This window comes from Diabrotica virgifera, chromosome 8 (genome assembly GCF_917563875.1).
Source record: "Diabrotica virgifera virgifera chromosome 8, PGI_DIABVI_V3a".
In the NCBI taxonomy this organism is placed as follows: domain Eukaryota; kingdom Metazoa; phylum Arthropoda; class Insecta; order Coleoptera; family Chrysomelidae; genus Diabrotica; species Diabrotica virgifera.
In genome coordinates this window covers 56,203,075-56,217,053 of record NC_065450.1, presented here as the reverse complement: position 1 = coordinate 56,217,053, position 13,979 = coordinate 56,203,075, and the positions used below count along the sequence as shown (strand labels likewise).

The following is a 13,979-nucleotide window of genomic DNA, read 5'->3' as shown; positions in this document are numbered from 1 at the left end:
CTGATCTTTGCTACACACATACCTATCCTAAAACCAAAAGTCCTTGATTTTTATCATATATACCCAATAATCCAAAAGAACAAAATGTATACTCCCACATACCCTTATTTGGCACGAACCTCCGACGAAATGCACCTAGAAAAAGACGAATGCCCAATTTTAGAAGAAATATATTATTGTAAAGAAGACACTATACTACAAGACAATTGTACTTTACGTTTCCTCAATGGTCAAAGTTCAACCCAATGTTTTACCACAGAAGTCACTCTTCAAGAATCCATTATCGAACAAGTAACCAATAATGAAGTATTGATAATGCCATTCACATCTGAACGAGTCCAATCAAAGTGCAAGAGAGACATTTTCGAAGTCCACAGTCCATCTCTCATCAGTATACCAGAAAATTGTGAAGTCACAATCAATCAATTGAAATTCAATAATAATATCAAAATACACAGAGGGAAAGCTCTAATTTTACCAAAAATAAAATATTTTTCTACAGAAAATCTACGAAAATTCCAAAACCATAATATTACCAAAATTGATTTTGAAAATCTTTACGCAATTAATAATATGGCGAAACAATTAGTACCAATAAGAGAAACAAATACTACATTGCATACAACTCCATTAGTGACAACCTCAGTCATAGCAATTATCCTAATCCTGATAATCCTATATATTATTAAACAAAGAAGACCAAAGCAACGGAACGAGAATGAAATAGAATTACAAGAAGATTCCGGTTTTGAAGAAGAAGATCCAGCAACCAGCAACCAGCATCCCAAAAATAACTCCATTATTTTTCGGACTCAGTGAGGGAGGAGTTACGCCACTGGATTCTGCAGATTCTACGATACTAGAATCTGCGCAATAATACCTTATAAATAGAGGGACTTTCATATCATAAGAACTTTTTGCTACTTGTATTCAACTTTTGCTTAACTTAGTTCAGTTTGTTTAACACTTCTGTTGTTTCACATTTTGATTTATATATTTTGAAAATAAAATACTTTTTTAAAAACTCCTTCTCGAACATCAAATACATAATTCGCGCGAATTTTGGTACCCTGCAGAAGCGATCGTTCGATCGCCTTCCAAGAGTGGGATGCTCTGACTGTTACTGCTTTTAAAGGGTGCTTAGACATACATTCGCTTAAAGAATATTTCGATTTAAATTTTTTGCAGAGATTTTTCCTTTTACTGATCTTTTATTTGACATTTTACAGATGAAGTCAATTGACATTGCATTTTGTATAAGACAAATTGATGACTTTATTAATACAATAATTAAACAACGAGAGCAGTTTAAAAATATTTGGGATAAAACTGAAAATATGGGGTTTGAACATGAAAGAAAAAGAATGAAGATTGATAATGTCGACATCAGAGAGACCCTTTTGATAACATTCTACAAAAAATGAATTTTCGCTTTCAAAATTTTAACGAATTAAAATTTGTAGAATTATATAATATATTCTTATTTAATATTTCTAATTATAATTCATCAAAATTTCCCACAGAGGAATTTATTTCACTACGATTAAATATTGAAAATATTTTGATATGCCAGCTTTGCATTATAAGTTAAGTGTTGTTTATGAAACAACTCACATTAGTGATAAAGATATACTCAGAAATCTGGGTATTTCTTATAACTACTGGTTTAAAAAAGTCCCTGTGTGAAGTGTCCAAGTTGTGTGAATTACTACATAACTATCCCAGTCACAAGTGCATCAGTTAACGAAGTTTTTCAGAAAATGCATTAAAAGTTTTACAAGAAATTCAACAAGCGAAAACAGACTTTACAAGTCCATTGAAAAAGACCGAATTCAACAATTATCAGAAGTTGATAGGAGAATAGAGCTCAAGTATAAATAAGTGTTATATTGTTGAAAGTTGTGTGTTGTGGAAAATGCCTCGGAGTTAAAAAAACATTTAAATAGATCTCTTCTTTAGGAAACGAAGCCCGGAGCGAGGACTTGAGGCCCGAGCAAGCAATACAGATCAATGATAGGTCACTATAGTCACTAGAAATAGCGGCAATAGAGTGCCTCACGCATTGATCGGGGTAGAATTTAGTGTGTGACTCCTTGTACCCAGGACGTCTCACATAAGCACTTTGCTGATAGAGAGCCCCTATAGCGCATCAGAGTGTTATCAGGTGCGAAGTGGCTCGACCCTTAAGAAAATATTTTTATATCCTTATTGAATCGCTTCCCCTTTAGAAAAAGTCACCGCACGCCACTGATGACCCGCGAAATTTATTTTAAGCAGTTCTCTATCAGGTAGTGTGAAAAGTCATATGAGAGTGCACACTGAGGAAAAACCTTACAAGTGTGAAATTTGTTTTAAGCAATATATACCGCAAAAAGTATGTTGAAAACATATATATTTGACAGTGCACACTGGAGAAAAAGAATAGGTACTAATGAAAGTGTAGTATATTTTATAGAACTTTATTGTTTTAAATTAAATATGTACATTATTATTATTTATTTACTCATACAATTGCTTTGTTTAACTCTTAAGGACTATCCCGTAAATAACAAAAGGCTGATTGAAATACCCAAACAATAATATACCTACATTGGTAATTATTATGCCCCTAACTAGAATACACACAGTAACTTAATCCAAGGTATTTTTATTTTCTATGCTGACACCAACTTTTTTTAACACTGTTAACTGAGGTGTAAAAATAGAAGGCCAGTGGAGAAGAAGAACCAATAAATAATTGGAAGAACTATATAATAGAGCCAACGATAACGACGACGATCAAAGCACAAATAATACGCTATTTGGGGCACATCGAAAGAATGGAAAGGAAAAGAATGCCAAAAGTGGTAGTCTCACGAAGACCAATACAAAAGAGAAATAAAGGCAGGACAAGAAAAAGTTGGAAGGACAGTGTATAGACCCATTATAGACCTGAAGAAAAGTAACATTGAGATATGGAAGGAACTAGCATTGGACAGAAGGAGATGGAGGGAGCTAATGAAGGAGTGTATAAAAAGACTACTGCGAAGTATAATTAAATAAAATTTAAACGACTAAAATAAAATGTAATCAGAAATGTAAACGTTTTAGCCCTAGGCCTACAAGACCTGTTGAGCTTAATAAATAAATATCTTACATAAAAATTGATAATAATGGAATAGGTCATAGCCACCTTTACTTAAAGTAAAGTAAAGGTGGCTATGAATAGGTATATATTTTTGAACCACTTTTGCTCAACCATGATGACGAGGCCAAATTTCGAAAATAGCCCAATAAAAAGAAGACTACTTAAAAAGCACGTGGTAAAGACATCTGACAGTTTGACACCGACAAGCGACAAGTAGGTGGCTGGCTAGAGCCACTGGCCAGAATTATTTATTTGTATTTTGTAATTTTGTATGATTTGTATCCTGTCTTTACTGTGATTTGTATCAGAAATGGTTCATTTTAGTTGCATATAATATACTTCCACAGTTTTAAATTACAAAAATCTATAATATGTCTGCGGTCAACCCAAGTAAAGATTCTTTTACTTGTATATCATGTAGAGTCGCCTTCAAAGATGCAGAGTTGCAAAGGAAACACTACACAACAGACTGGCACAGATACAATTTGAAAAGAAAAGTAGCAGAGTTACCTCCAGTTACTGCTGAAGAATTTCAGATAAGAGTGTTGAATCAGAGAAAAGCTGACGAAATAGCCACTCAGGATAAAAGTGTCTACTGTTCCGTATGCCGCAAATCATTTGGAAACCAAAATGCTTATGATAATCATTTAAACTCCAAGAAACACAAAGATAATGAAAAAAGTAGAAAGATAGAAAGCACTGACGGTAAGAATTTTGTTTTGTTTTTGGCCAATTTCATGTAATATTCACTTTTTTCTACTGTAGAATATTTAAAGATTGCACCATGATCTGCAATTGTTTTTTTTTTGGTCCATTAGGCATAAATCTGCCCATTTTTCAGTGTGTTTCTCGTTCTCTTGGACCATCACTACTAGTGGAATATTAAGTGCATCTGCGTTTCTTGGCCGATGGTGTAAGACAGCTGGTGGCCAGCTCAGCTTATCTTGGTGTGCTTCTAGGCACCATTATTCATTACCTGTTTTTTGACCATCTTATAGAGAGGTACCTATCCTTATTCTAAGGGCTTAATTAATTAATTAAAATATGTGTGATTTTAAATTTTATTATATTAGATTTTATCTTTCTACTGCATGTGTTTCTATAAATTTATTTCCACTTGTTTCTTCAATCATTTAAATCTAAATCACACTATTTTTATCATATCAATTTTTGCCTTAATTTCCTTTTCAATATGTCTTTGTGTTCCTCAAATGATTAATATTGCTCAGTGGAGATCTTTGTGATTATACAGGGTGATTGATTAGTGGGGTATAGCTCAATAGATCCGCTATAGTAATAGATAGCAATAAAAGTTAATAAACAAATTGTAGCCCACTTTAAGCTTCACATTTTAAAATTAATTAGAATGTTACAAGGTATTCGATAACATCGTGACAGACCAAACTTTTTTTTTAATGGAAAACCCTATATTTTATCTTATATTCGAAATCTTCTTAACTTCCCCATTATAAAAATATCAAGGTCTGTTATGTTATATAGGGTATTTACAAAGTTATAGCCAATTTTCTATGAAAATCGTTAACAAGTTCAGCTCCCTGTATAAATAACAAGCTGAAAATGCGAGCATTATCATAACGAAAACTTTGTATATTTACGTATTTTAATTCATAATATGGAAAATTTATATTATGAAAAGTAGTTCAGAATTAATAATTATGTTTTAATGTGCAATTATATCATTCTAATTTAAATGTTATGAACTATAAAGGTAGTTTACTCTTGATCGAAATTCATATTTTTTATATACCTCGTATAAAATTAATAAAATTTTATATATGATGGTTGCATCATAAATCTTAGAACATGAAGAGCTTTTTATGAAGAATAACTTTTCTTCGTCAAATTAAAAATAAAAGAGTTATAAATGAAAATGTTGGTATCCATATTTTGAGAAAAATCTTCAAATATTTTTTTCCATTAGAAGGATGTAATTGCACATATGAGACCATAATTTTTTATACCAAACAATATTATTTCATATACTGTCTGTTCGCTAAACTCAGACACAACTGGCTAGTGATTTTAGTCAATAATTTTGCCAATTCGACAAAAAAATAATTTCTAATTAGTTAATAATTACCAAATAATTAGTAATTTTGTCAATTTTGGCGAAATTCTCAAAAAACAAAAAAATTATCTACTAAAATCACTAGCCAGTTGTGTCGAGTTTAGCGAACCAACAATTTCATAGCAAATGGAACAGTCCATTTATCATAAAGGGGAAACCGTATACTGGTATAAACCTTTTTAACCTTTAACTACACGCGCTGGCGTACTTTGTACGCCAGATATAAGAATTCTACTGGAAATATATTTAAAAATTTAATTTTTGACCTTGCTTATTTTTCTAACCTATCACTGGAATGTGCTTTACAATTTGGTTTTAGTTTCGTTATAATCGGCGTTCTGGAAAGATCGTAATTTACATTTTATTATTTGTTGTTTCTGGTGGTGGACAATATACCCCAGGATTATATTACTATAAGTCGTAATATAAGTACATATTTTAATTGTTTTTTAGTCATTATGGCAAAAAATATATTTTTCTTTGTAAACAATACTTTTTCTCCTGTAAAAAATCACATTTAAAAAAATTTTTTATTAGTAATTTTATTTATCATGGAATCCAGTTATTCCATGATTCCAGTTATAAATCCCAATTGGCTTACTGAAAAGGAACTCCAAGTATTCACTGATGCCGAATAAGGTTTATAACAAACAACTAAGTGTATTTTTTCAAAAAAAATTAAACAAATCCGCTGTTTTTAAGTGTATTTTCTTGTGGCGTATAAAGTACGCCACGCGTGTAGTTATAACTTGATGCGCGGGTAGTTAAAGGTTAAAACTGTTAATAAATTATTGCTTTTAAAATATTATACTCAAATTGTATTTTTGAACATCTTATTTATTTTATATAATAATTAAATTCACTATCAAATGTCATTAATGTTTTATTAATACTTAATTTAAAATTTAGTTTGACATTCACAAAGTGTCAAATTCAAATGTAAATAACCTATGCTTTGCTTAACAAATCGAGATTTAAAAACTAGCCTTCTTAATAGCAACGATTTCAGCTGGATGTGTAGTGTGTCGGTAGAAAATAAACCGATTGTGACGTCACATTTAAGACTTTAAGGTTGATTATCTCGAAGACGGTTAGAAATATCTTTCTTTGAAAATAAGCACAACAGCAATGCTTTATTGATGCCATATTTTTTTTATTGTCAAAATTTTTAAAAATGATTGACATTGCTCATTTTCTTTATATCCAATACAGGGTGAGTCTAAACGCAAGTACATTATTTTCTCAGTAATTTTAAATGGAACACCCTGTATTTTATATCACTATTGAAAAGTACCATTATCGTACTTTAATTTATATACTTACAACATTCCCTATGTCTAAATTTATTAGTTTTCGAGATATTTTCATTTTTCAATGGACCAGTAGCGTGGCCACCCAGATCACCAAAATTTAATAAACTGGACTGATTTTTTTGGGGTTACGTTAAGAATGAAGGTTATAAAATGGCTCCAACAACAAGGGATGGGATTAAAAATAGAATACAAACTGTATTTCGAAGTGTTAACTTACAAATGCTTCGTAGTGTAAGTAACTCATTCACTCAACTCATTTTGAACACCTTATGTAATTAAATATATAAAATATTTTACTAAAAGTAGCTTTAAAATTTTTCAAAAATGTTGTATTTTGTGTTCATGTTTTTTTTTGTAAAATTTTTAACTGATAAATTATTTTTCGTTCTTTATTTGTTACATTGTTACATTTACATACAAAAGTAGTTTTTAATTGTTTTCACAAAATGTTGTATTTTGTGTTTGTATTTTTTTTTTGTATAATTATTTATAACTAATAAACTATTTTTCTTTCTTTATTTGTTACATTTACATACAAAAGTAGTTTTTAATTGTTTTAAAAATGTTGTATGTTGTGGTTGTGTTTTTTTTTGTAAAATTTATTACTAATAAATTAGTTTTCTTTCTTTATTTGCTACATTGTTACAATTATTACCGGATTGATAATCAGTTATCTTAAATTATCAGTTTTAAAAATTCAGTCATGGCTTACTTAAAATTTGGAAAGATTTAGACCCCTAATTAATAATTTGCTCTGAAAAATGAAAATATCTCAAAAACTAATAAATTTAGACATAGGGAATATTATGCAAAAAATAAAGTACAGTAACAGTATTTTTCGATAGTGACATAAAATACAGGGTGTTCCTTTTAAAATTACTGCGAAAATAATGTACTTGTGTTTTGACTCACCCTGTATTCGATATAAAGAATATTAGCAATATCAACCATTCTTAAAAATTTAAACAATCAACAAAAAAATATGGCACCAATAAACCATTGCTTTTGTACTTATTTTTACTTATACAGAGAGCTGAACTTGTTAGGATCTTCATAGAAAATTGGTTATAACTTTCTAAATACCCTGTATAACATAACAGACTTTTATATTTTTGTAATGGGGAAGTTAAGAAGATTTTGTATATAAGATAAAATATAGGGTGTTCCATTTAAAAAAACATAAGTTTGGTCTGCCACAATGTTACTGATTACCCTGTAACATTCTAATTAATTTTAAAATGTGAAGCTCGAAGTTAGTTACAATTTTTGTTCTTAACTTTTATTGCTATCTATTACTATAGCGGATCTATTGAGCTTTACCCCACTAATCAATCACCCTGTATATAGTCTTCTTCTTCTACTTCCCCTTTATAATCAATTTTGCTTGTTCATTGGTGGATTGGTACCTCTAAGGAAGGTTGTCACTCCAAATTTTGCGTGGTTGGTCTATACTTCTTCTACTGATTGGTAATTTAGGTATCTCTTGCTATTTTGACCACCTGTGTCTCCCCCATTCTGCTTTTGTGGTTATTCAATTTTTTTTATTTAGTGTCCATTCGTTTATACACTGTACATTACATTGTCTTCACTCATCTCTCCATCTCAGTACACTCATCACTGCCATTTCTAGTAGTCTTTGTGTTATGGCTATATGGGGCCTTGTTTCTGATGCATATCATTATTGGTCATACACAGGTTTTATAAATTCTTTACTTCATCTCAGTGTTAATACGTTGGTTTCGCCAGATAGTGTTATTAAGACATCCTGCCACTCATATTTGCTTTTTGTACTTGATTTCTCACCCCTTGACAAGGTAATTCGAAGGTATTTTATTTCCATTACTTGTTCAGTACTGATACTATCAATTTCTATTTTACATCTGATTGGTTCGTTATTGTTTTAGTTTTCTGAAATAGATTTGTCATATTGAATTATTTTGCTTTTATGTTAAATCTGTGGACTAATCTTCGCAGACTATAAGTATTCAATATTCATCTTGGGCTATCAATATTGCGTAATAGAGGATTTTTACTTTATTGTTTCCCATTCGGTATCATCTTATTTTGTTGACACTTTAGATTATTGCATCCATGATTGAATTGAAGAACATAGGACTCAATGAATCTCCCTGTCTTATTTCACTGCTTCTATTCTGTAAGTTATCCATCTATTCTGACTTCCATTTTTTTGTTTTGGTAGATATTTTCAATGGTTTTTATGATATCTAGGGGGATTTCTCTATTATACAGAAGATGCATTACATCTTTGAGTCTTATTCTGTCAAAATTAATGTAAAAAATCTGGATTTTCAGAAAACATAGAGATCATACCTACAAATAAACCAACAATTGATGTTGAAGATGAAGACATGGAAACTGAAGAAGTAGATTCAGATGAGTGGGATGATGTATCCGAAAATCCCATTGATAACAATGATTGCCTGTTTTGTTCACATCACAGTGGTAATTTTTACAAGAATTTGGATCATATGACCATTGTACATTCCTTCTTCATTCCTGACATTGAATATTGTAGTGATCTTCAAGGGTTGTTGAGATATTTGGGGGATAAAATTTCAGAAGGTAACTATTAAAACTTATGTATTATTATAAAATTATAGTAAAAATCTTCAAGGAAAATGAATAAGTTGGACTTTCAGTAGGTATAATTTCAATTTTAGATATTTTTTTTGCTTAAATAAATTTGGGCCATGGACCTGATTTTGAAGTATTACCTGATGAATTTCTTGATAAGTTCAGATACCTATCTTATTCTTTGGTACACACTGTCTTTGTGGGTAAATTCTTTATAAAGTTGGGTGTGCCAAACTTACCACATTCTGTAGGGTATATCTTGCATTTTGTTTTTTGTGAGAAGATTGTGAGTCATCATCATCATCATCACTGGCTCGACAACCCTTTCTGGATCTTGGCATGTTCCAGAATTCTTCTCGATTCTGATCTGTTTCGTGCTTTTTTTCTCCAGTTTTTTATTTTTAAGGTTATTATATCATTTTCTATTTGTTCTAAATATCTCAGCTTTGGTCTTCCTCTTGTTCTTTTTCCTACTGGCATTTTTTTGAATATTTTGTTTGGTATTTCGCCTTCTTCCATTCTTTCTACATGTCCCATCCAACGCAGCCATCCTATTTTAATGAATGTTATGATATCCATTTAATCTCCAGTTTCATATATCCTATCTTCGTAGTATTACCTTTGTCTTTTTCTTCTTTTGCCATTTTCCTAATTTTTGCTTGTATTTCCCTTTCCTTTCTTGTTAAATCTGATTCTATATACACCTTTTGTCCCTGTAGATTTTTCAGTTTTCCTTTGTTTTTTAGTACACTCATCTTATCCGTTAGGTTTTCCATTTCTGCTACAAAGATTTGGTCGCCGATCTTCACCGCTCCTCTCAGTCTGACCTCTAATTTCAGATTTCTTCCTATGAAGTGTTCTACTGACTCCTTTACAGGCTTTCCGTCGGTAGCATCTAGTGTTAGGCCTTTTAATACTATATTATTTCTCCGTCTATCTTTTTCCAATTGTTCTATTCTATTGTTTGCCATTTTTAAACCTTCTTCCAATTTTTCGTTTTTTTCTTTCAGCTCCTTAATATATTCCATCGTTTCTTTTTGGTCTTTCCGTATGGTTCTTATTTCTGCCATCATTTCATCATTTTTCCACATAACTTCCCGCATCATTTTTATCATCTCTTCATTTGTGTCGTTGCTTTTATTCGGTGTTCGTCTCGTCAGGTTACTCTTTTCAAAATATAATTTATCTTCTTTATATTTTTTCTTCTTAGATTCTTCGTCGCCACTATCAGATAGTTCTTCATTCTTTCTATAGGTTTCCTTTCGGATTGTTCCTGTTCCGCCACTGGCCATTTTAAATTAAATGTTAACCTCAGCACTAATATAAATATTATTATTATACACTTAGAAGTTTATTTTTATTTCGCACAAGAACGCTTTTTAAGTTTAACGATTATCGATAACGATAGGTCTTTTAAAAAACCGGTGTTTTTATTGTGATAGGTTTCGAATTCGAAATTACCTTATCGCCAATACACCTGCCACACGACCTCTCGCCTCGCTTGCCAAACTCGAACTCAAAACAGAGTAGCTCAAAACAGAGACAGTTTCGCCATGTTAATCGCCAACGTCAAGGGGACTTGATAGGGCACGTTAAGAAGAAGGACCCCTATAACCCAAACCTCTATATTTCCTGCAGTGGTTTCAGTGGACAACTAACAATAAGGCCAAAATGCCCTATTTTAAGAACTTTAGACTACCAGTAAAAATTAACGGTGCATTTCATGTCAAATCACTCAGGCAAAATATTTTGGATCTCCGATTTGTCTGAAAATTGGTATATAGCATCTGCGGGACGTAAAAATAAGATATTTAAGGTAAAAAAATCTTCTTTTTTTTCTCAAAATGTTATTTTATGCGATTTTACAGTGATTTGGTGTTTATTTAAACAAATTTGCATTTTGTGTCAAAGTATCAATGAGAAACATAATATTTTGAAAAGAGTAACCTGACGAGACGAACACCGAATAAAAGCAACGACACAAATGAAGAGATGATAAAAATGATGCGGGAAGTTATGTGGAAAAATGATGAAATGATGGCAGAAATAAGAACCATACGGAAAGACCAAAAAGAAACGATGGAATATATTAAGGAGCTGAAAGAAAAAAACGAAAAATTGGAAGAAGGTTTAAAAATGGCAAACAATAGAATAGAACAATTGGAAAAAGATAGACGGAGAAATAATATAGTATTAAAAGGCCTAACACTAGATGCTACCGACGGAAAGCCTGTAAAGGAGTCAGTAGAACACTTCATAGGAAGAAATCTGAAATTAGAGGTCAGACTGAGAGGAGCGGTGAAGATCGGCGACCAAATCTTTGTAGCAGAAATGGAAAACCTAACGGATAAGATGAGTGTACTAAAAAACAAAGGAAAACTGAAAAATCTACAGGGACAAAAGGTGTATATAGAATCAGATTTAACAAGAAAGGAAAGGGAAATACAAGCAAAAATTAGGAAAATGGCAAAAGAAGAAAAAGACAAAGGTAATACTACGAAGATAGGATATATGAAACTGGAGATTAATGGAAAGGAGTGGAAATGGGACCATAATAAAGAGAAACTTATACTAACTCACAGAAATATCGGGGAAGGGACTTCAAAAAACTAAAAGAAAATAATGAGACCGGACCCACAACAATGACAACCAAGGCAATGAATGGGAAAAGCGATAGGGAAAAAGATGATGCAAAGGTAAACAAGGATGAAAATAGGAAAAAGGGGAAAGCTAGATTGCAGAAAAAAGGAGAGATAAAAATGGGAACATGGAATGTGAGAAGCATCAATGGAAAAGAGGAAGAACTGGTAGAAGATATGATAAGACAAAAAATAGAAATACTAGGAATAACAGAAACGAAGATGAAAGGAAAAGGTCTTAAGAAAATACACAAAGGATATTGGTTACTTTGGGTAGGAGCGGATACAAAAGAGAGAGCAAAAGAAGGAGTCGGGATAATAATTGCACCGAATAGACTACAACACGTTATAGAAGAAACATATGTTAACCAGAGAATATTATCGGTGAAAATTAAACTGATGGACGAAGAAATATGGACAATAATAACAGCCTACGGAGTAAATGAAGATGCAAGAAAGGAAGAGAAAGATAAATTTTTCGAGGAGCTCCAAATGCAAATTGATAATGGGGAAGAAAACATAATTGTAATGGGAGATCTAAACGGTAGAGTCGGAAACAACAACAGCGGAATAGAGGAGTGCATGGGAAAAGAAGGAGAAGAAATGCTAAACAGAAATGGTGAAAGAATAATAGAAATATGTATGGAGAATAAACTAGTTATAACAAATACAAAATTTAAACATAAAGAAGTACACAAATACACGAGAGTACAAGACAGCAGAAACGAAAAATCAATCATAGATTACTTTTTGGTAAGCAGCAACAAATGGAAAAGAGTACAGGATACGAAAGTGAAAAGAGGCTCGGAGATTGGCAGTGACCACCATCTAGTAATAATGAGAATGAGAACAACAGAGGAAAAAGAAGAAAAGAGAAGAAAGGTAGTAAATGAAAAAATAAAAAGTTACAAATTAAAAGAGGAAATATATAAGAAGAAATTCCAAGAAAAATTAGATAATACTTTGAAAGGTAGGGCAAAAAATACAAATATAGAAAAAAAATGGGAATATCTAAAAACCAGCATAATCAAAACAGCTGAGGAAACTTGCGGGAAAGCAAAAATAGCAAACACTAACATGAGGAGAACAGAATGGTGGACGGAAGAAATACGAGAGAAAATAAAGAACAAAAAAGACAAATGGAAAAGATACCTAAGCACAAAACACCCGGAAGATTACGAAGCATATAAAGAAAAAAGGAAAGAGGTTAAAATAGCGGTGAAAGCAGGAAAGGAAAGGTCATGGGAGAGATTTGGACAAAAAATGACAAAAAATTATAGGGAAAACCAAAAACTCTTCTACGGCGCATTAAAACAACTCAGACAAAAGAAAGAGCACACGATGCCGAATATAAAAGACAAGAATGGAAACGTACTAACAGAAGAAAAACAAATAATGGAAAGATGGAGAGAACATTTCAAAGAGCTAACTCATGTAGACAAGGACAACATAGGGGAGATACAAGAAAGGAATGAAGAACAACAAGTGGAATCCATAACAAGAGAGGAATTAGAGAAAGCAATAGAAAGAGTAAAACTGGGCAAAGCACCAGGCAAGGATCATATCACCCCGGAAATGATAAAATTCATGGGGACAGAGGGAATGGATAGCATGAAAGAACTAATGAATGATATCATAAATAGAGCAGAATTACCAAAGGACTGGAAGAAAGACATTATATTACCAATACACAAAAAGGGAGACAAGAGAAACTGTAATAATTACCGAGGTATCACCATATCAAGTATCCCTGGGAAGGTATTAGCAAGAATACTAGAGACAAGAATAAAAACACAAATAGAAACAACTATGGAAGACACACAGTGTGGATTCAGGAAGGACAGAAGCACGCAAGACCTAATATTCACATTAAGACAAGTAAGTGAGAAGGTAATCAAGAAAAATAGAGAGATACATATGTGCTTCATTGACCTGGAAAAGGCGTTTGACAGAATCCGAAGAAAGGACGTTTGGAAGACACTAACAGAAAGGGGAGTCGACAGACACATAATAGAAGTAATAAAGGATATGTACAAAAATAATACAAATACAGTAAGAACCAATAACGAGGAATCCAGAGAATTTTCTACAAGTCAAGGCGTCAAACAGGGATGCGTGCTGAGTCCACTGCTATTCTCAGTGGTACTGGATGAAGCGATAAAGAAAGCCAAGAGAAGAATGAGAAAACTAACATTAGGATACTGGCAAATGAAACA

General features: G+C 32.0%; 1 protein-coding gene across 1 annotated transcript in view; it reads left to right on the top strand.

Annotated features, from left to right (window-relative positions):
• The first annotated feature begins 3,342 nt into the window (after positions 1–3,342).
• LOC126889907 (cytoplasmic 60S subunit biogenesis factor ZNF622) overlaps positions 3,343–13,979 on the top strand; it is a 33,809-nt gene continuing 23,172 nt past the window's right edge. Inside the window, exons 1-2 of the mRNA XM_050658624.1 lie at positions 3,343–3,832; positions 8,843–9,112. Coding sequence (XP_050514581.1) covers positions 3,499–3,832; positions 8,843–9,112 — 604 coding nt within the window. The 5' untranslated portion in view covers positions 3,343–3,498. The remainder of the gene's footprint in view (positions 3,833–8,842; positions 9,113–13,979) is intronic.